The sequence below is a fragment of the Malurus melanocephalus genome, unplaced genomic scaffold (genome assembly GCF_030028575.1).
Source record: "Malurus melanocephalus ecotype Western Australia unplaced genomic scaffold, MMel_1.1 scaffold_21, whole genome shotgun sequence".
Taxonomy (NCBI): domain Eukaryota; kingdom Metazoa; phylum Chordata; class Aves; order Passeriformes; family Maluridae; genus Malurus; species Malurus melanocephalus.
In genome coordinates, this window is record NW_026623253.1 from 3,742,030 (window position 1) to 3,765,154 (window position 23,125).

Consider the following 23,125-nt stretch of genomic DNA (forward strand, 5'->3'; position numbering starts at 1 on the left):
ACACCTATGAAACTTAATTTGAAAGCTYCTTTATATTCACTAATTCTGCACATGATTTTCTCCTAGAAAACTATTTTGACCTATAGTACATCAATTAACAGGCATGCTGGCCATAATACTTGGATGATTTTAGAGAAAAGACTCAAAGATTCATAACCATACTTCTAACATTAATAAATATCTGATCATAATCTGATCAACAGGATTAGGTAAATTTTTATTGTGAGTGATTTTATTGTGATTTTATTACAGAGTGGTAAAAAAAATACAGTAAGAGAACTAAAAGATAACATTCAGATTTTTAAAAAACATTCTGCCCAAAACCCCTTGTATCTCTGATTTTCAGCTGAACAACAAATTTGAAGTAAATTTAGAAAAGTGATTGCAAAGATCTGAGGACCAATCTGAACTAAGTAGAAAACTGTGGCAGCAAAAAAAGTAGCCATAGAGAAAATTGCCCATGGCTCTATATTTACTTTATAGAAGAAACCTGCAGCACTTAAAGGCATCAGCCCTTTTAGGTTATAACCTTTTCCCTTCCTCCTTGGCCTCCCTTGTGATTAATCTGAGATGTAACAGCTTGAGGAGCTGAAACACTCAAGTGTCCTTTACCTGTTTGGCCATTCAATATTTTATATTTTGATTGCCTGTCAGTCAGCTCATCACTTTCTCCATCTATAAAGTGAAGAAGTCAACATGAAAAGGGGAAGAACAGATAACCAATCATAAAGAAAATACAGAAAGGTCAAACCCCAGACAAACTTAATTTTAATTGGATTACATACTTGGAAAGACAGAAATGAGTTGATGTGAGGTGAACCGTGAAAAGCAGAAAATTAAATGAGGAGAGAGTTGAGGACAGGGAGGCTCTAAAACAGTGTTAAAATTCTCACCAGCATGGGGAGGTGAGGGGTGGGCAGAGCAAAAGCTGTGTGGTTCACATGCAGGGCCAATTGGGATTGCTAGGTGTGAAGGCAGCAGGCAGAATACAGCTTATTGTACTGACAAGGAGATTAAACTGAAATAAAAACAGGCCTGTGCCTTAAGTTAGGGATGGAAGAGGGTGCAATTCAGCATATAATAAAGGCAGCTGGTGAACATGGCCTGAGTTGTCAGATGAGCACAGATATTAAATTTCATCTTTCTGACAATTAGGAGCTACTCTGGTAAAAGTTGTTTGCTAATCAAAAATATTTACCAGCAGAAACCCCTGCACCAGGATCTCCAGAAGTCTCTCTAACTTCAGCATATAAAAGTGCCTTTCCCGTTTCCTTGAAGATTTTGCTTATTTTGTCACTCATTTTGATTTTTTTTTCCCCCTGCACTGTCTTTTCCAATTGAAAAGAAGCAGGAAGCTCCTTCAAGTATGAATTTGATTGCTAATAGTAAAATTCAGCTCAAGTTGTATTCAAAATTCACCTTTGKACAATAAAGCACAGTTTCTCCTGGGATACCTAAGGCTAAGGTTTACTTCATAGTGATACAATAAACCTGCTGACAAATACACTGCTACAGGAAACAGAAGCAACCCTGAATATTTGAAGACTGGAAGCCCTCAGTGACTTTCTTTGCTGTGGAACAAGCCCAGAGAACTCTGTATACACAGCCAGTGGGCTGATTCCCAAGCCATTCCTTTGGTGTATGAGATTCATATTTCACAATTCTGAAAGAGGTCTTGCTGCCACTTTAGACTTGATACAACATTGGCAGCACAGGTCCCTTCTCCCCATGCTCACCTTTAACACTCCCCAAGAGTCCAGTAATCTGCAGATTAGTTGGTTTGTGATTTAACTAAATTTGCTTCATTGTGTTTTACAGCTCATGGATTTCCACGAATTTTCTTAATTATTCCTTGAACTAATTTTGCTTGTGGCTTCTAAAACATCCCTAGGCTACAAGTTTAATTGCAAAYTGTGTTTTTAAAATACTGTGGGGGTTTCTTTTTTAAAATGTGGTTTGTTTTAAACTGTTTTAAAATGTGTTTCCTGATTATTTTATTGAATACACTCTAGTTTCTTGTCTATGAGAATAGAATATCAGTGATTTGTTCAGTCAATTTCAAAGTATCTTTGAGTACCATAGCAAAAAGTACTTCCAGTTACAGATGGGAAGTAGGTCACTGATTAATGAAATATTTAAATTGAAAAGGCAAGACTCTGGAGGAAAGATAACAAAAAGGGACAACGCGTGTGATGTGAAAAAACTGCAATGTTAAAAGTCACAATCCAAACACCTGAAGTTCTCTAAGTTGCTGAGACATAGAGGGCAGGAAATCTTCTCACACCTAGCATTATCAGCATGGGGAACATCACAGCTGTACACACAGAACTGCTGTGTCCCTCCATGGCAAAACTCAAAATTGTAGTGATCCCATTTCCTACTGAAGTGTGAAGGCAATTTAAATGTAAAGAAGCATTTTACAAGCAAAGTGGAATTTCAATACAAGAGCAATCATCCAAGTCTTCAGAAGACTTCTAGATGGATGGTGACTTGCCACAGTACACACTAGCCAGTATCCTATTTTGAAAAAAAACCAAACAAACCCCAAAAACAACCCCAAACTCTCAACAAAACAAACAAAACCCCATCCAAATAGAAAAAAAAAACCCAAAACCCACAATTCACAACATATGTTAAAAGCTGTGAAAATCGAGTGTTTCTACCGATACAAAACTGTATTATGACACTAAATCAGCTACACAGAACTCCACTCTATGGGTGCTGATGATAAATTTTCTTAACTCACCTAATTTCAGAATCCCTACAACATTCATAGGCAGATAGGACCAGCATTTGGATTAGGGATCCCTTTCAGTTCTGGATATTTTCTCAGGTTTGTAACAACTTGCTGGGAAATTTTAACTGCTGTATGAAGTTTGCAGCTTTACAAACACCCTCATAAAAACACATTCTGTACAAAAAAACTCTTGTGGAAACATGCCTTTCCAACTCCTTTCTAAAATGCGTTTCGGCCTTTTARGATGTCAGGACAAGCAGAGTGTCTGGGCTTATTTTAAGATTGGTTTAAACTTAGTTTGAATCTTCTACATAGATACTTTTTAATATTAGAAGAGCATATTAATGCAGAATTTTCTGTTTTCATTGGCTAATGGGTGTTTCTTGCCTGGAAAATGCAGGAAAAATCTTTATTGATATTCAACAGCTTAAAAACAAAGTCAGTGGTATTAATAAAGCTCTCCCTTTCCTTTAAGTAAGCAAAAGATCTGCYTGTATAGATTGAATTGATTCAGATTGCTTTGCAGATTCTATTCTGGAAAGAAATGACTGAAGTCATTAGGATTCATTTCAGCCCACATGAATGTTATTTGATAACAAGTCTTTCATATGCTAACTGTGAACACACTTCTTTGGGACAAATACTTCCCTTTTCAAAGAAAATCAGGATTTATAAGGATAGAATAATGTTGACAATATTAAGATAGATTTCAGCCGTCCAATAAAAATCAATTTTGGAGGAGGAATTTTGGCTCTAAAACACAAAGTCTGACACTAACTAATGTTTGAATTWAATCACAGCAATACAAATAATAAATCAGAGGCAAGAGGGAACCTGCTGATCTCTACAGAGATTGTGTTTTGTTTTTCATTATGCAAGACTCTTCAGATATAAATATAAAATAGCTATTGAAAAGCCACTGAAAGATCACATTTTTGGTGTATCTGTGAGCATGTGCATACATCATTTTGTGTCTCAGTGCAGGCAGACAGCAAACATCTATCTTGTAATGCTAACACAAAAGGGCTGAATTCACCTCTGGAGTCATGACTATACGGCAGAACCTGGCAATATATCAACAATAAATATAGCATATTCCTTAAGTTTATGTTTTCTTCAAACACCTCAGTSAGTTAATGGGGTGTAAAGCAAACACAGAAATCATTTTTCCAATTAGTTGAACATGAATTTCAAGGRCAAAGTAAACAATCTAGCAAGTAAATAAAAATGCTGATTTTGCACTTTCAAAACTGACAAAGCAAGTTTTGCTCCATTTTTTTGGGAATTGCCCATTTCTACTGTAGCTAACTTCAGGAGAAATATTATTTTTGCCGGTGTTAAAAACAACAACAAAAAGTCTGAAAAAAAAGTTTACAAAATTTACAGATAGGTGTCAATATATTTTTAAAAAGATTTGCTACAGTCCCTAAAGAATTGCCATTTTTAAAACTATAACGTAAGTACTTGCAGTATATGCAAGAAAACCAGATAGTTTGTGCAAGGTCATTGCAAATACAAGATGCATCAACCTGGTGAAGTTCCTACAGCAACATAAATGTGTTTATGAGCAGCAGGTGAATTCCTGCAAAAGACTCTAAAGCTATTAACAGCTCGGTAAGGAGTACATAATAATAGGTTGTTAACTCAGCCACCCCAACAAGCACATCAAGAAAGGGCACTTTGAAACTATTAATGCAAATACATTTAAAAACTGCAGAAGAAAAAGAGAGAATTGTAACATTGTGCTTCTCTTAAGCAATAAAATATTTGTGGGTTTATTAGGAAACAAAATTAATAAAACTACATGTGAGTTACTGAATAAGGTACAATTTTTATGAATTTGAGTTGGCTAGTGAAATYATTAATTTAAATTAAAAGCTCCTCYAATGTTCATTTTGATTCCAACATCCACATTCCCACACCAAATCCACAGCTTTTGTTTAATACATGGTAAAGTGATTAATGTTAAATATGCAAGTAGTGGTTTAGTGCATTAAAATGGAGTGGCTCTCCCTAAATGGGCTTCCTCATTCCCTTTGGATTTTTCCCCCTTCTCTCAGAATGACTGCTTTGGGAACACTGGTACGTAATAAAAAAGAGGTTGCTAATATTATGCAGTCAGTGGCTTCATCTTCATTTAATGTGGAAAAAAAAATTCAAAGAGGAAAATAAATAACCTRTATTTTTCTGTGGTTAAAGCACAATTACAATGCAATCTTAGAAGAAGAGAGAAAAAAAAGAAGTTTGTTTGGTTTTACCCTCCAAAATTATGCATGTGTTTGTACCTCCCCAAATATCTCTTGAATGCATTTCACTTGCAGGAAGAAACTGCAAGTGAAATGATCTTTCATATCAGTACACTCCTTCATTTCSACAAAGATATAGGATCATGTCTCAAGATACATATCTGGTGAATTATTTTTTGAATCCACCTTTATGGCTGCAAATCAACAATTTGTGAACTCTAAGTCATTTGTGTATTATAAAAACACTGTGCTAGCTTCAGATTTTGTAAGTTTGGGCTGACAGATGATTTTTGGGAACTTTAAAGATAGTTCATATTTCAAAAGGGTCTAAAGAAAACATTCTGACAGGTTTTAGAGAAATGGAGACATAGACATTGTATTTAAGTTATAAATAAGGAAATCACTTTCATTTAGATGACCATCTTTTGGCAGGTATGCTCRTTATATTTAGGTCATTGCTCACAGAACTCACCATTCTTTTTTGTTAAAATCTGTCAAGCTTTCAAACCCAAARTCTAACTCCTGAATTTGTGTTAAGATATCTGAGGGAACTCCAACTCTATTATCATATGCAACTAAAACTTACTGCACCTAAACTCAAAGGTGAACACACTGCAGCCAATTAATATTAACAGAAATAATAAAAATAAAATGCTTTGGGAGTACATTCTCTATTTTATGAATTCAGGGTTAAACATGTCTAACTCCATGACAGTTCCTTTTGTGCAACTGATATATACTTTTTTACAGTACATTCATCAAAATCGTCTAAATTTTATCTTCAGGACAGAGCTGAAACTTTCTGCTCTATAAAATACTTGCTTCTGATTTTTGACCACACCTAAATACATGCTTAACACTGATTCCTGAGGCTAACATTATTATTATTATTATTATTATTATTATTATTATTATTATTATTATTATTATTATTATTATTATTATTATTATTATTTATTACTACTGGGTCAGTGCACAACTTTTGAAACAATTTTTCCTGAGGTTCAAATGCTGTAATGGCTAGAAAAAAATTTAATAATTCCTTTTATTAACAACCAATCTTAGTCATCAGTGGATTTAGCTTACTTAGCTTTATCTGAGGCATGGAACTAGCAGTGTTTGTTGTAACAGTTTGCATACCTCCTATGACTATTCATATGCCCTTAAAAGCATTTGAAAACCACTTATTCAAAACCATCAATACACTTTMTCTGCATTTGTGCAGCTCTTCTGGCAGTTACTGGAATAAGCATTGTACATGTRATTTTCCTTGGAGRAAATGGTATTTGCTGGAGGTGAGAACACAAGATCAGCAGAGACTTAAGTATGGGGTGTTTTTAATATCAAATCTACCAGGCTTGCTTAAACAGCATTATATTTCTCATTTAGAATTTTTGGTTCAGCAGGAACAACAGTAATACCTCTAGAAGCTACTTTATTATTAAATACAAMAGTTTAGAAGCTATTTCTAAATAGACTACAATGGGTAGTAGACAAGCCAAATCAGGATCTAATAGAGGCCTAGCTCAGAACTTCYTTGATAAACACTTTGCTGCATGTAATTGATATTTAAATGCCAGATTTCTTTTTCTCCTAATAGTAATTACATCAGTATTATTAATAATGGCTACTGCAAGGTCCTTAGGTTCTTTCCTGCAGGCAAAAATTATATCCGGTCACAGAGTCTGGTAATTATTTACTCTCATTTTCGACAGTTCTGAGACCCATCTTTTTCTCTTTTTAAAATCCGAGGCTTTTACATTTTTCCCCACGGGAAACTGGGTTAATAACAGGGGAAYGGAAAAACTGAGAAGCTTGTTTAACACCACTTACTATGCTAAAATAAGCTCGATTTCATTTTAATGATTATATCCCAAAGCACATTTGTAGTGATTATTTTTTAAAAACATTCAGYGGACATGGTTCATTTCCCRGGAGCTATGAAAGGCCRAGAATGCCTGARGTGCTGCTTGGAGCCCCAGTGCCTCCCTGTGACACGCTGCTCTGTTCCTGAAGCTATGAACATATACTAAGGGCWACCTAAAATTACTGCCCAATAGCTCTTGTACATTCTAAATGCTCAATACTCTTTGTTTTGATGAGAATGAAAATGTATTGTTGCATGACTCCTATGTTTCTTGATTCCAGTCATACCAGAAACATTTTACGTGCAGGCAGCAGATTGCTACATATGCCTTAAATTATATGAGTAATTTGAAAAATATTACAAAAGAAAATWGTAAAAAAATATTATTAGCAAGAGGCTAAAATTTGCCCAGCTGATCATTYAGAGCAAACAGCTTTTTATACTGAATATATTCACTGACTGTCCAGGTACCTGAATGCTCAGATGCTTATCCCTACTTTGTCAGTCTGTTCCTGTTCCCCAATCCTGTCTCTGATGTTGACTTTAAAATTTAGCAAGGTTGTCAAGCATGACAGTAGGATGGCAACAATAAAGGAAAGTGCCCAGAGAAAGAACCAGTACATGCCAAGAGCCCAACCACAACAGTACCAAATGAATTACCTGTGCCCATGGATAATGTCACACAGCCTGCAGGCTCCCTTCAGCCTCACGCTGCTTCGAGCTATTGCACATATTATCCAAATGATATAAGAACGTAACATAAAAGCAAAATCTGAACTAAAAAAATACTAAAATCTGAGCTAAAAAATATAATGGTGTTTAAAGGAAATAGGGGAACTGTAACAGGTATATGTGAAAAGATGTGYTCATTCTAACTTAGTTACACATTGTGCAAAATTGTGATTAATTGTGGCTCCTGTTCACTGAGGCTGATTCCAACCCATACTCTAGCAGGGTCAGGTTAATTAATCTGAGAAGATCATAATCAGTATCTCCTTAGCTGGAGAAGACATAGAGGAACATCTGGTGTCCTCTAAACCAGGATGAGTCGCATGATATTTATAATTTTCCATATTAGTTCTTGTAGAAATCATTCTGTCATTCAAAACACTATGCACTGATAGCCTTAAAACTTCTCATTATTCCTATCATACAATTTACCTCAAGGTCTGTCACTCAAATTCAGGATGGCTCATTTTAATTCATAGTAGTGATTATTCAAGGAAATAGCAGTCTTTGTTTTAATATTAGATTTTAAGACAGAGCATCAGTTCTAGTATAATTTAAGTAAAGGCAGCTGTAGATGATAGAAAAATTAACAAGGTCATGCTGCTTTCTAATTCTTTAAATCTGGTGCTTTCCTCTATCTCTCTGCCTCATCAGCTCCTCATCTCTTTTTCAAATCTCATTGGAAAACTTAATTTCCCCTTTCCCTCTACTGCTCAGTTATTTTCTCACTTCTATTTATTAATTCAACTCTAAATAATACTGGAATGAAGGAAAAGTAATATCTGACATCCTACATATCCTGTCCACTTACTGTCCTATGCARGTGGGTTAATTTTTTAATGTAAAACTGCCTGTGAGCTGCAAATTGTGACTCTCCCAACACAATGAAGTATTTTGTCGAAGGGATTTGGCTTTGAATTTCATCAAAAGACAAGAATGCAAAGAAATATCAGCTGGCCCCCACCTTCTCCAAATCCTGATTCAAAAGATATTCTCCAGTTTCTCTATTTAGGGATTTCATTGTGATGTCTTGGGTCACTGTTTGGGTACATTCCATTAAAATCTCTTCTCTATGGACAGGCCTCCTTAGCTAATTTTGTTATTTTGTGTGTAACAGGCAATGTAATCCAGCYACTGTGCTCGGGCCATGTGGGAGAACAAACTTAATACAGATCCTGATGGGAGCACAGTTTGGTGTGCTTAATACAGCGCTCAGGGAGCACTMGTTTTTTGATGATTAACTTTATGGGTTTGGATGGAAACGGGGTGAATAAGTATTTTCCAGTTCCACTACACAACCCAGAGTGCAGATTCTATGTTTTATATCCACTGTGTGCTGTGCTCCCTTTCCCATGAGGGAATTGCTCCTTCTTCTGACTCAAACATGCAACCCTTTTCATGAGAGGTAAAGAGATTATGATGCCCTGGAATCTTGCGAATAGTACAAGCTTTGGTCAGTGTCTGAGTAAAACGTTAAAGTATAAAACAAAAATTAATTGCAATTAGCAATGGCACTGAGATTGTATTGATGTATGGAGTTGGATTTTGAAAAGGAAAGACAATACCTCCCATGAGAGATTTTTTCTTTTAGAAATAGTGTTTGTGGATGATATCAAGGCATCATAAAATATAACGGGCAGACAAGAGAGTGCAGAATAGGGCAGATATCCTGTATCAACAGAGATAATTTGCAGTGTTTAGAATTTGAAGACCCCAAAGAAGGTCTATGAAGAAATGCTTTTATGAGCACATCTTAGTTCTCAAAGGGCAAACATTTAGCAGATCATCTGTATGTTGCTGTAGAGACTCATTTATTGCCCAAGGTGACAAATGTTGCCAACTGTATCATTCTCAGAMTGGTTTATTATGTACCTGAAATAAAGTATTTCATTTACCAGGTTTCCAAAAAGACTGTAATTTCAGGACCATGATTTTCTCTGGTTATATCACACAATTGTTCAAGCCWTGTTTACTGTGAAAGAGCTCAGCATCTTGGAATGAATGTCTAGGAATTGTTCTCACAGGCCAAATCAGCTCTATAATGATGCCCTAGGTCAGCTTTTGTTCGCTGCAGTTTCGGCTGAAAGGTTGCAGAATGAAGTGATGTCTTGTCAGACTGGAACATAAAAATGTTCCAGCACACTCCTAAAGAAGAAACTACAAATCTCWCAATCCATATCGAATTGGTGCACAATGAAATTTTTCTTATTGTCACAAGAGAGTAATTTTTAAAGACAGTATTTCCTGAAGTTCTGAGTGTTTTACAGAAATTCACTGAAGAAATGAAGGTCATATGGGAAAAGGTCCTTTAAAGCAGAAAAATTACTGAGCTGCTTTATTATATTTTGAAATTAATGTATGTTTCCACACTTCTAACATATTGAGACCCTTGTATAAATCTATTTCTTCATAATTTGGTAGTCTTTCCCAGAAGAATATTTTTCACAGAGAGGGCTTGATCTTTTGATGGTTCTCTGTGTGTAATTTGTACAAGAGTATAAATGTAAGTTTCTTGCATTATTAACACAGTCTGGCCTTCTTCCCTTCTGCTTGTTCTGGAAATGCATGGCAAGRTTCATCTTTATGTTCCATGAGCATCATCATCATTAATTTGTCTTATGTTGGAAACTGCCCCATTTTGTCGAGTGTCTACAGTTTCTTGGACAGCCATTTGATTTTTGAAGTTGACATATGTTCCAGGAAACTTTGGGAGCCYGTGACAAGATGAAACTTCCGTTTGWGAGCCCAAAGAATTCCTACTGGTTATAATTAAAAGCTGGCTGCTCCCTTAATGCACTCCCCACAATGATGTATTGGCAATTTTTCAAATGTCAACAAGGAACCCTGAAAGAAGTACCAGTAAATACTTGTAGGACTTAAGAATACTGACTAATTCTTCAGAGCTTCACAGAGGCAAGAAAGTGATAAAACCAATCGAATTTGAGGGATTGAGTGGTTGTATTGGATGAAACATTCAATTTCTAATTTGTTTATCAGAACAAAACCCCCTTTCTTTATTAAATGCAAATGACAGGTAGAAAGGGTCAAAGACAGGACTGCAAAAGAGGTTCCATTTTTCTACCTAGTGTGTTTATTAGCATGTAAGACTACTGTTTTCTGCCTATTTCTTGACTCCCTAAGATATTAATAAAATTTCTAACCTTTTAATATTTAACATGTTCTTCAACTTTAGCTGCATTTTTTGCACTCAGGTTGGAGGGATGTCTTTGTGATAAATTCATATTAAAACAGCAGACAATTTTTTCACTCTTATCATATTTCCTGTGGGCATGCAACAACATCCCTATTTTGTGACTTCTGCTGAGAACAGGAATGCTGATATTCCCCTGTTTCAGAGCTCTGGGAAGGCTGAGAGATTACATCTATCCCTGCCATAGCACAAACTATGCTATTCAACATACAGAGCTCCAATGTAAAGAAGAAAAAAATGAATTGAAACTGTTAATAATCAAACTAATTTTGCACATTAATATTTTCTGGCTTTGAGGTAGGAACCATCCCTTTTTGTTTTTTCAATAAAGAAATTTTATTCGCATTTGGCCACAACATGTTCTAATTTATGGTGTGTTATAGTGTGCACTTCTTGGTTTAAATATTRTTACAGCATTATTTAAATATTATTAAACTGGTGTAAAATAAAATTTTCTAATTTAATGCTGTAAAAAAGCAGACTGACTCACAGTACTGGATTATTCTATATATTCTGTATCTCTGATTTAGAAACTGGTCTCCAAGAGAGTTCTTGCACATACACCCGTGCCACAGCACTGGAAGATGTCAGCAGTGCATCAGACCTCAGAGGAAAGAATTTATAGATGGAAGATATCCTTATATTTTAAAAGGTGGAAACAGAAAATGGTTCTTTTTTTTTTTTTTTTTTAAACAGATAGGAGTGTTTTAAGCTGTATCTAGCAAAGGGCCATAAAGCCTGTGCATGTAGTCTTGCTTCACAATGGTCAAGGCTAAGTAATAAGTAGACCTCTAAATAAAATTATTTGCCTTGTCACTCAGGATTAACTAGTATTGGCACATAATCCATTGATAAAGGATTTATATATGTAAATATATATAAAGGATTTATAATTTAGCATCCATATGAACAGATCTTTGGAACTGTTTCTATGCAACTGAGTAAAGTCTCACAATTTGTCTTGTCTAATTCCCCTCTTTATTATCAACAAAGAAGACAAAGGAAGCTCATGTCATAATGTGGTTTACTGTGATAAGCAGAACTTAAAGAATTTTCATCAGTATAGGAAAATAGAGTTTCCTTGCTTTGGCTACCAAATATTTTAAGCAATCTCTCTTTTCTCCCCAGCTGTCCTATATAAATTGTTTAGATTTATTTTTCCCTCAGTTTATCTTTTCTTCTGCATCATTAAAGCTGCATAATCTCAGCATAGAAGTGCAGTCAAGGAATAATATTCTCAAATATTTACTGAGCCTAACATCCCTAAAACTTTCTTGTACGGCTTGGCCTGTATTTCTGTTCTTTCTGGTCTCCTTACATGCACATCAGTTCCATTGTGACTTCAGATGGGGCAGAGAAACAGCAAGAACTAACTCAGCAGGGAACTGTTTAAGGTATTGATGCCAAAAATTACCTGTCTGTGTCTTCCAGATTGCAAGGATCAGTCAGCAAGAATTTTTTTACTGGCACAAGGCTCTGTAGCAAGTGGAATTGATCAAATATGTTTTGTGCTTATGGAGAAGCAGGCTGCAAATTATGCTTTCCCAAGGCATGTTGTGTGTGCACCTTGTACCTTTACTTGTAATGCACGTTGTAGCTCTCTCCTGTGTGAAATTGCCTCTAATTTTGACAGAGCACCRGGAATTTGACAGTTTCTCTCTCTTGTAACATTTTCTGATCCTCTAAACAAGGCTGGTACACTCTATCCTTTAAGCGCACATTATTGCTTTACTTAAAATATTTTTTTTGCCTCAAAATGGAATCACATTCCCATTCACCTTAATTCTGTTGCTTCAGTGTCACTCTAATGTGGAAGTTTGCAGTCCATAAATCAAAGTATGTTCAAGCATGTGTCCCATTTATCCRTGTTTGTAAATGTAGTTACTTATGAGACAAGTAGATGTATGATCTGCTTGCTGCTCTACTTGATTCTGATGTGAAACAATATAGTCATTAACAACAAGCAAAACAACAGAAAATCAGCACAAAATAAAACGTCTACTTTAGYATACACAGCATTGGATGTGGGATCAAGTGAAATTTTTTTTAGAAATACTATTAAAAATATGAAAAACATTGCTCTTTAGGATCTGAGTGGGGGTGATGTTGTAAGTGAGACCTACTTTCTCATAGTACTTGATCTCGTAGTCCAGAATTGCTCCAGGGGGAAAGTCCGGCTCTTGCCAGGAGAGGGCAATGCTGTTTTGGGAAGCCCAGTCCTTCCTTACCATACCTATCAAGGTGGGTGCTGAAAGGGAAAAGGATAACTAAGGGTTAAAGACGAARCACACGGTTTATCCTTCCAACCTCCTGTCTGAGGATAACAACCCGAGGCAACTTGGAGTGACCTCCAGACAAAAAAGCATGACAGATGGCAATTCTCAGGGAAACCATATAACCTGGAATTAATGTCTCAAGTACATGCCCGTAACTCCTCTGCTAAGAGCAGCTTCTGAAAAATGGCAGGATGCAAAAACACAGCAAGAAAGGCCACACTGCTGGCTCTGAGGACAGCATGTCCAGAGCAGAACCACATTTCAGAGGCAGTAAATTCAGCATTCAGGTTAATCTTCATTAAATGTCTTAATTTGGCTGTTTAGGATGTACGTTCACTTTTTTCTTTGGGGTAAAATAAAGCCACATAGCTTAGAACAAACACAATGAATCCTTTTTCTGGCAAGGGCACTTCAGCCCTTGGGGAGGTGTCTGTGTGCACCAAGAGCCAGCTCCCTCAGGTGGCCACTGGCAGGGTTTGGGTTATGGGCAAACTGGGGGCAAAGGTGYCCCCAAACCAAGGTGCCCGCACAGACACCACGGGTCTGCAGAGCACAGCAAGTGGGAACTGCTTCCAGAAGCTTCTGGRAGGGGCCCAACATGCACAGGTGCACCCAAGAACCAAATCATCTCACTGTAGTTTTTTGCCCTTTTGGAAAAGAAGGTGCGCGGTTTCAAATGCTGCAAAAATTACATTCTAGAAAACAATATTTCTTTATTTTATTAACCTGGTCAAGCATGTAAAAATATTCTCCAGACACTAATGTTGTTTTAATAGAATTGATGTGCAGYTTTCCCARCTATTACAGCRGACCCAGTCATATTGTTCAACAGTYTTGAACACAGCTGAGAAAGATCAACAATCCAGCYACCAGAAGTGGTTCACAGATTTCACTATTTGTCTTTCCACTAAAAAMTATCAGTTTATTATGCACCCTCCCCCATTCCTCTACTCTGAATTTTATTTAACTTCTAAGTTTCCATGGAGCTGTCTCCTAAAAATAACGTATTTTTGTGACTTCTGGTTTTATCTTTTGAATGAAAGAGTCTCCCTAGGAAAATGAAAAGAGAATATGCTTCTAGTCACAAAATTTCATGCCTTAGTTTTTCTGTAAATATTRTAGGGTGTTTAAGAAATGAAAACAATAAATAAATTCTAGAATGTAAACAAACACTGGTGAATACAAACCTGATCGTTTGCCTTTGAAAAAAGGAGAAACTCTACACAGAGATGTGCACAGTGGTCTCTGTGAGAATGCATTTATCTGAGAGAGAAAATTAACTTCCATCCCCTGTCAATCTTCCCCTTGGGTAACTATTCTGTGGCATAATAATTYGGTCCTTTCTGATGTGAAAAAAACCCCTAAATCAACACATAACACACAGGGAAAAAACCTATCAAAGTGTAAGAGCTTACACAGGAAACTTCTACACCTATGCCATTTTAACCACAGGTCTGATGCAAGGGTTTAAAAAAAAAAAAAAAGGATCYCCTGCCATGCAGAATAAAGAATTAACCTGGTTTTCAGTAAATCCTTATACAACATAATGTAAATAATTGAACTGAATAAAACACAAACTAATAAATAAAAAAGGATTCATAGGACTTGAACYGAAACATTATCCCTGGGTAGGTAAAACTACTCCCTCAGCTAAAATGAAATTTTTACTCTTGAAACTGAGGGTGAACTTGAGCTCTCATAATATTTCTCTGGGGTAAAATCAGCTTCTCCAAGCAAGACACAAATTTRGGTTTGTTTGAAGGAAAACAGGAGGTAGCAAACATGGATTTGGAATTGATGAACACTGATCAAGGGCCTAGGGGGGCACTGCTCACTTAAATTGTTTTACTATTTGTTATTTTGAGTCATTCACTGACRTTGAGCTGTGATTTACAGGTGGGTCTGAGGGAGCTGTAGCAACCTTCCAGATCCATCTGGTACCCCTTTGTGCCTGCTAGAGGGGATGGACATCAGCTGGGCCACCTTCCCAGCACACTGCAGCTCCATCCCACTGTGGAGAGGGAGTTCACTGGTCAGAAAACACAATCCTGGCAAAATTATTAAGATTGATGACAGAAAACACCGGGTTAAGCTGTAGATAAATTGATATTCTTGGCTCTTTTAGGCTTACAAAATATAGGTCAMTGATATGYCTTTTAATTATGGCCTGCTGTTTAYAAGCTTTTCATATGTACTGCATGAAAGGGATTTTTCTTTGTGTTCTGACTTGCACATTTTTACAGCAATTTTTTTTTTTACGTTTTCATGACCTCAATGCACTAATTCTTCCATTTCAGGAAGCGCATTTCAAAAGCCAGTCGTGGTGCATTGGAAGATCCTCTCAAGACTTCAATATATGAAATAATCCCAGTTGTCTTCCTGGGGAACAACCCAGTAGGAAATTAATGGAATAAAATTATTTTAGATCTCTCCTAAAACAGCTGTGCTTGACCTGCACTTGAAACCAAAAAGCCCAGAGAGCAAGGCTCACATCACACCTGTAGCATTGGGCCAACACTGAATCCTCCAAATCAAAATGCAGAGGTGTACACATAAAGCTGTGAATATGAGAAGGGTATTTGTGTTTGTGTAAGGTAAAAAAAAAAAAAWAAGTGTACTTTTTAACAGCAAGTCATAGAAGCACCACTACTTGTTATATGTAGAAGGACGATCCTGCTTTTGCCGCACAGCATTCCAGTCAGAAATTTATTGTAGGAAGAAACAGACAAATAAAACCAAGTAATTAAAAGCACAGCTAGCTGAGTTTCTATTTCTTTTGTTGTGGAGTGCTGCTAAAAAGCACTAATTTCTGTAGAGAAATTTCAGCTCCTTATAAGTGTTGCTCACTAGAGCARAAGTCAATTAGACCTTAGAGATCCAATCCATTTATTGTTAAAATTCTTTTTAACCAGAAAATTTTAAGATAGGTAAATCCTATTTTCCCAATCCTAAAGACTGCTCTAATGTCCCTGTGATGAATCAATGGGAAGTTCTTTTAATTAGTTGTTTCAAATCCAGTAGCTGCAGGAGAGCTCTAATTTGGTTACCCAATGAAACCATTTGAAAAAAAAGAAATGCTTAGAAGAGCAGCATGGCTTTTAATCACTTTAATGGCAGCGTTTTCTTACCATTGGTCCTAGGCTGAAGGGTGGTTTCTGGCTTGTGAACTSAGCACTGATCTGTGTTTTGTACTGAGGATTCTTTGCACCATCTGTTTTCTTCTACACTGTTATAAATTTCTTGAATTACAATGAGTCATCTACAATGTGGTGAGCTCCTCATTTAATTTAGTCTGATAAGCTTCTTGGTCTTTTCAAATTTTTATTGAATAATGGAAGTTCATTCCTTAATTCAGAGTGAKCTTATTTAATTCTAAATTCCTTTGGCTTCTCATTTTCAGAATCCCTTTTCTCATGTGCTACATACAGGAGAGAAAAGGTGTATTTTAAACAATGACTGGATCACAGTGTCTTTTCTCTAGAAACTTTCTCTTTTTCTGAAGCTGACTTCCATTATCTCTGTCTGATTTCAAAATAGGTGATATRTGGGGTTTCTGAAGCTTTCTCCCTTTAGTGCATTTTCTAATTTTCCTATTTCTTGTTCCACACTACATGAAGTAGGCAAAGAACTACCATCATTTGTACCCTGTTTCCAGGAYGGAACAACTTTTATAGGATGGCCATTCATGGGGAAATTCTTCAGACCCAATGGCAGCTCACGACCAAAGCTCACCTGACACCTGTCTGTACATGGAGTATTTCACCTCTTGGTATCTCATTTCAAAGCACATTTTTTGGCTGGAGAGAAACCATGACAGCTCAAAGGCCYMTCCCTGGCKGACAATAGAGGCTCTAGAAGGTATGCACAGTTATTTTCTTGTTAAAAAATCTACCACCCAAAAAATAAGAACAGCTGCACCAGTTTTGTCTTCCTCCTTCCCTCCCCCTGAATTTTATCTGCTTTGCACAAAGCCAGTGAGGTGCCAGCAGATACAAATTTGGAGAGAGTGGAAGTAGGATCTGAACTGCACACAAGCTGTGGGGAGGACTGCAGCTTCACTCCTGTGGACACCATCATCATGGGAAGGCTCATGTGAAATACTGTGGGTTTCACAATGTAAAATATTGGGGCTCTCAGCATGTCAAATATTGCCACCTGTGATAAAATAAACACAAAATTCCATTTGATGTTTTYATACTTCTACCATTACCAACAATAACATGAATTGCATAATTACATGTTAATCTTTCCTTGAGGTTTCCACCTCCTCTCAAGATATACGAGAGACCATGCTCACCAAAATACAGGATTTTACCATGTGTTTTCTGGGTGGCAGTTTTCCTTTAGAGGAGTGAATCCACCCCTCTCCCTGCCTCTTCCTTCTCTCTCCTATCTCAGCCATTTCTCARCTGTAGTTATGGGAAAATACTGACCAAATCCTACTCAAAAATCTTGCTTCTCTTTAATTCTCATAAAGGGTTAAGTCTCATTAAGATTCRTTAATCCCTCCTAGTTTCATCCTATTGAGGTTGAAATCTGCTTTAACAGGCAGCCTGAATTTCTTTTGTTGGGGAACAGGTTCTTTCAGTAAGAGAAGGGCAGTTGAGGGATATCAATGCTGTAATGTCCAATTTACATCGAGTGCGGCGGGTCAAAAAACAAAAGAAAATTGTTTTCTTGTTYGTTAAGAGGAAAGGACTTCTGCAAGCTTGTACCACAGGTTAATGGCACAAATTAAAGCACAGTAAACTGTGTTTAATACTACAGATGCTACAGTTATCTAATAATTACAAATCCATTAAATGAAAATGTTAGGAAATTAATGAAACAGAATAGAGATGTATCAGGGTCCAAAGACGACTAGTTTTTCTGGATGTTAAAAACAYTCTTTGCACTTTTTCTGTACCAGAAAATGTATTATTATTTTACAGTGTTTCATCAGTCTATGTGATGCAACTATATTAGAATTCCTGTAACACTGGACACTGAGTAGTATGATTTTGTATTATAAATATCAATAAAAAAGAGCACAGATTTTATTCATATTGCCACATTAAAAAAAAAAAGAAGTTATTTCAGGGCACAGTAAGAAAAATACTGATTTTACTTCTGATTCTAGAAAGATTATTAGAAAGGTAATAAGCAGTGAAAAGATGTTTTCTTAATGCATTTTAAAAACTGTACTCCAGCAACAGAACTGGAAGTAATGAAACAACATTTCCTGATCAATGATAGTGCCTCTGGTATTAAACTATTTGAGCCATTTACCAAGGATTTTCCAGGAAAATCAAGAGGCCCAAAGCCTTCATCCTGCATTACTAATGTCCTGTGTGACACATATGATCATCCAGCTGAAGGATGGAGTCGTGCTGCCTACATCCAGAGCAGTCTTTACTCCTGCAATATGGTTATTCATCCTCCAGCAGAGATGCAGTTCATCCTTTTTTTCTTTTGTGTTTGTTCATTCATCTCTCTGTTGCTATCTTTGTAGGATAAGGGAAGAAAGACTATCTTATGAACAAGGGATGTGATATGGATCCAGGAGACCTCTGTTTATATTCTCTTCTGGTTGTGCTCCAGAGATTTTCTTTAATCTTTTGACTGAGCTATCTTAAGGTACAATGTGAATGTCAATAAGTTCCATTATTTGTGATACGTGAGCAYGTTCTTAGAAGTGTGYRTGTGTGAATATAAAAGACTAAAACSTAAGCACAAGCTGACATGGAAAAAATCRCCGAAATATGAACAGAAATTAAACTATTTAAAAAAAACCCTAGTTCATAACCTATCTCTGTATATTAAATATGTTCATATGGATGAAACATCTTGAGGTTTATAGTGAATTCAGTAAGACTTTGTTTTCTTACCATACAAGCCTGCTTTCAATTAGTACAGTGAGTAGATATTCGATTCTTCCCATAATAGAGCCTCATATCTTCCAACCATTTTGGTAGTAATTCACAGTCACAATACTTGGAGGGGATTCTATTAGTGGCACTAACCTTGGAKTTCAAAACTGAGCATGGTGTTTCCCTGACAAAGCATTACAACTAGCAAATTAACAAGTTTGGGGTTAAAAAAGTGGTTTTATTTCATTTTCTTACACTAGTTCCCTAAAGGTTTGCACTCCAAAGACAGCAGAGCAATGCGCTTCTTTTGAAGCACTTCATTTACTGAAAATAGGCCTCCAGCAAGTTATAATTATCATCTCTCCCTCCATCTTAAAGTCTTTCCCCCTGCAGATTTCCTYTGCTTGCTCAGAAATGGTGGATGGAAGCCAACTGAACCCAACAGCCTTGTCAAAAATYGGATTCTGCCACAGAGTTGTGGGCTAAAGGTCATGATAGACTCAACCCCCAGATTTCCTCCAGGGTAAATGTAGATTCAACATAGCATTTTTTTTTCTGTTRCAGAATGCAATTCTCTCTTCCTTGCTGCTTAATTTCTCTTTCATCTATCGTTGATATTATGTAAGGAGACAGTAATTATTCATCCACACGATTTTGCAACACTACRGATTTTCTTTCACTTATGGAATGTGCTGCCATTCTTCATTTTGTAAACTTTGGACAGAAGCACTCCTAAATCCTTACTTCTTACAGGACGTACTAGGTTTCTGATTCTTCAAAGTGGGTTTTAGTAGAAGATACTTAAAACACCAGTATAAAATAAAGCCTTATCAGCTGTCAGTCAGACTGTGTGGCTGTTMTACTCTCTCTGATGATGTGAATGTACAAAACCCTCAAAGGTAAAAGTATTGTGAGATATCTGATACATAACACAATGAACAATTTACAATATCTTAGTTCAAAGTTTCTTTTTTGAAATAGCATCACTTTAAAAATCATACAAGTGCTTTATTTAAATACATGTTTTAAGGAGTTACTTTATTTCAGAAGCAAGTGGAATAAATTCAGTTGAAGCAAGCATAGTGGGACGGTGTGAATCTAGGAATGGAATGCAAACAAAAAAAAAGAAGCAAAACTGAAACAGGTTGCCTGTCACATGAATGAAATAATGTCAGATCAACGGGCCTCTGGCAAGCAAAGGGATTTGCATCAGAATAAGTAGATTCTTGGCTCCTTTCCACTGCTCTTTATGGCTGGAGCAGCASGAGACAATGAGTGAATTAAAGACCTAATAGGTCATTGGGATTCCTGAGGGAACAGTTCTCTAAAAACCAGAGCTGCCCTCTCCTTGTTTGGCAGAAGACAACATCAAGGTTGTGTGGGACTGGTAGATCAGCTCACATCAGGTAGCAACAACTTATGTGGCTGAATGGCACAATTAAAACACAGTAACYGGAGGAAAAATAAAACCTTTCTCTTCATTGGCTTCTTCTGGCCATGTTCTGGATCAAAAAACAGGCAAGGGTGAAAGAGGCCACCCAAGGTAAGTAATTTCCCTTCCCATCRCTCCTTGTGACAATTATAAACCCTGTTGTGGTACCTACAAGAGAAGTAACAGAATATGATGTCCTTAAGCAGCAGATTTTCTGTTTTCACAATTTCAAATATTATGTGTTCTGCTGTTCACTGYTCCTCCTGACTCAGACATTGTGGCAGGTCACTGCTGTGTGTGCTTTCCTGAGCTACTATTCCTGACATGCAGGATTCCTCTAAAAGACAAGGCAGAGTAGCTTATAAGCTTTCCTTTCCTTAAAAAGGAAAAGGAAGGAGAAAGAGAAGAAGAGGCAGTAGAAATTGGTTTATTGGCAGATTCAGATTGCTACTATAATGATGCTAATCAGTGTGAAGAAAGATGTGTTTGAGCCCACATTTTATACAAGTTAGAAATGTCATGCCAGCACTGCTAGGTGCCCTATGATGTGGGGACAACCTGTRGTGACACATTTCTTCAGAGAACTTTGTTTTCAGCCTCTTGGTGTAACTTGGATTTGCTGTAAATTTATTGGAAATACAACCAGAGGTTAAGAAGTTGTCATTTMTGGCGGCAAGGTGTCATTACTGAAAGAGAGCTGTAACTAAGTCTCATTCAGCAACAACCCCTCCAGGGTCAACTGGAACCAAACTGCTCGGCAGAACTTCCTGCTGCTAAATTGATCTCAGAAGTTTGAAAATGAAATGAGCAGGTTAAAAAGCACTAGGAAATCTGCACTCTTTTCACTCCATTAATTGCTACTCATCCTGCGATGTAATGAAAGCAAACATAAAATGTACACTCATTTCAGCAAATCTTTCCTACTCTTGTTGGTATCAATATATGAGGCTAGATCAGATTGTGAGTAATTTTCTGCCAAACAGTACTTTACAGGTTTGAAAGGGGTTTTTCTTTTAGCAAGAATATAATGAATATTTTATGTGAACGTCTTCTGTGAAACTTCTGTAAAAGCTGTTTGTTGGCATGTGCAGAGAATGTCAAAGCTACTGTACTTCAACATTCTGAGTGAGTGTGGGAAAGTGCATGGAGACACATCTGATCTGACTTAAAATGTACATCTTCAAACAATTTCCCCACAAACACAAGCACYCTATAAATCTTAATGACGCTAAATAAATATGCCTTCATAAATTAATTTTCCCCAGCRATGTCACAAACAAAATTATGTAACTTATTATATACTTCATAAATGCTAAAAGGATTCCAAAGGTGTAGTTTAGCTCTGTTTTATTGAGGGTCAAGTATCTTTTAAATCTTTAATGGGTAAACCYATGCACAGAAAAGCACACCCTTTTAAACTCTGGCATACAGACAAGAAACACTTCCAAGAGGCCAGGAAGTCARTGGTTTGTACTTGATGCATGTGAATCACTGAAAAGCACTGCTGCTGTCAAATATATTTCATGTGTTCAATTTCTAGTCAAGTAGGGTAGAATTTGACTTGACTCAAAGAAGTAAAAAACCTGGGGATTTGTTTTGGCAAGTTGTCTTAAATCCCTGTGTAGTTAGAAGATGAGATGCTGAGCCTGCATTGGGTGCTGGTAATCAAATGTATGCCCTGGTTTTAGTCACAGTGTTCAATACATGCATCACTACCATCAGCACAGAACCTCATTGCAAAATCAGCCATAGATCTTCTTTAAAGGCGACCTCTAGAGTAATTTAGGAGTAATTTTAAATCTGCCAACATCCTAAATACATTGGTTTTCCTTTCTTTTTTCTTGGATTGGGTGTATCTATGCAATACTACATGAAGTAGCATGGTAAAGTTATAAAAAACCACGGAAAAAATATTGAGGCACATGCTCTGTAGTGAAAAATCATTTATGTGTTCTTTTAGTTAGGTCACGGGGATGTTTACACACCTCAGAGTCTGAGGGCAGGCTCYCAAGATGATGGATTGGAGCAATGACACCTGAAGGCATCAGGGCAAATCAACTCGAAAAGCAAAGAGCTGCTGGCCTCTAACTTCTGCTATGTCTAGCATGCAAGGTTCAGAAGAGGCCATTGGCTCCTTCTGGACAATTGTACTCATATTCTGAAAACATATTAGGTGCATTTGAAAAATAAATGTGGGGGGGTTGTGTGTTTTCCTCTTTCAAGAATATTGAGTTGCTTTTACTCACAAAGACAACTCCGCAGAGTTGAAACACCATTGGGACCTAAAGTGTTTTCATCTTTCTGACTTATATAAAAATTAAAACACCAAGAAAGGAGAGCAGCCTAGAAAGTAGATCTGATGATAGGAAATAAAATACATTTCAAAGCAAGGTTTGTGGAAGCCTGGGCAATTATGGAATAACCTTTCAAAAGGGAAGCTTCTTTCACTATTTGCTGCTAGTTAGCTCATGCCCTCCAGCTTGAGGTTTAATACTTACTATGCATATCCATGCTCATGGAGAGGTGATCTCCTGACAGAGATTCATGTGAGGAAGAAACCTGAGCATCCACACTTCCAGGTCAGTACATCACTTAGCTTAAGGAGCCTGTCTTTTCTTTCCAAGAAATTAATTATCTAATGAATGCCCCCCTAGCAAGAGTCTCTGAATTCTCAGAACTCTCCCATTATGCCCCTTTGGTATTCCTATTCTTTTTCTTTGACAGTTAATGAGTTTCTGTGTTCTTCAACATTCAGCGTGCTGAACTCTGCCCTTGGAG

The 23,125-nt window shown here is 36.8% G+C and overlaps 1 protein-coding gene across 2 annotated transcripts in view; it reads right to left on the reverse strand.

The window, feature by feature from the left end:
- The window catches only part of LOC130588942 (ephrin type-A receptor 6-like), a 379,324-nt gene that overhangs the window by 109,583 nt on the left and 246,616 nt on the right, over window positions 1-23,125 (reverse strand). For both annotated transcript variants that reach the window (XM_057389986.1, XM_057389987.1), the window contains one exon: window positions 12,914-13,038. In XM_057389986.1, the coding sequence (XP_057245969.1) occupies window positions 12,914-13,038 (125 nt within the window). The remainder of the gene's footprint in view (window positions 1-12,913; window positions 13,039-23,125) is intronic.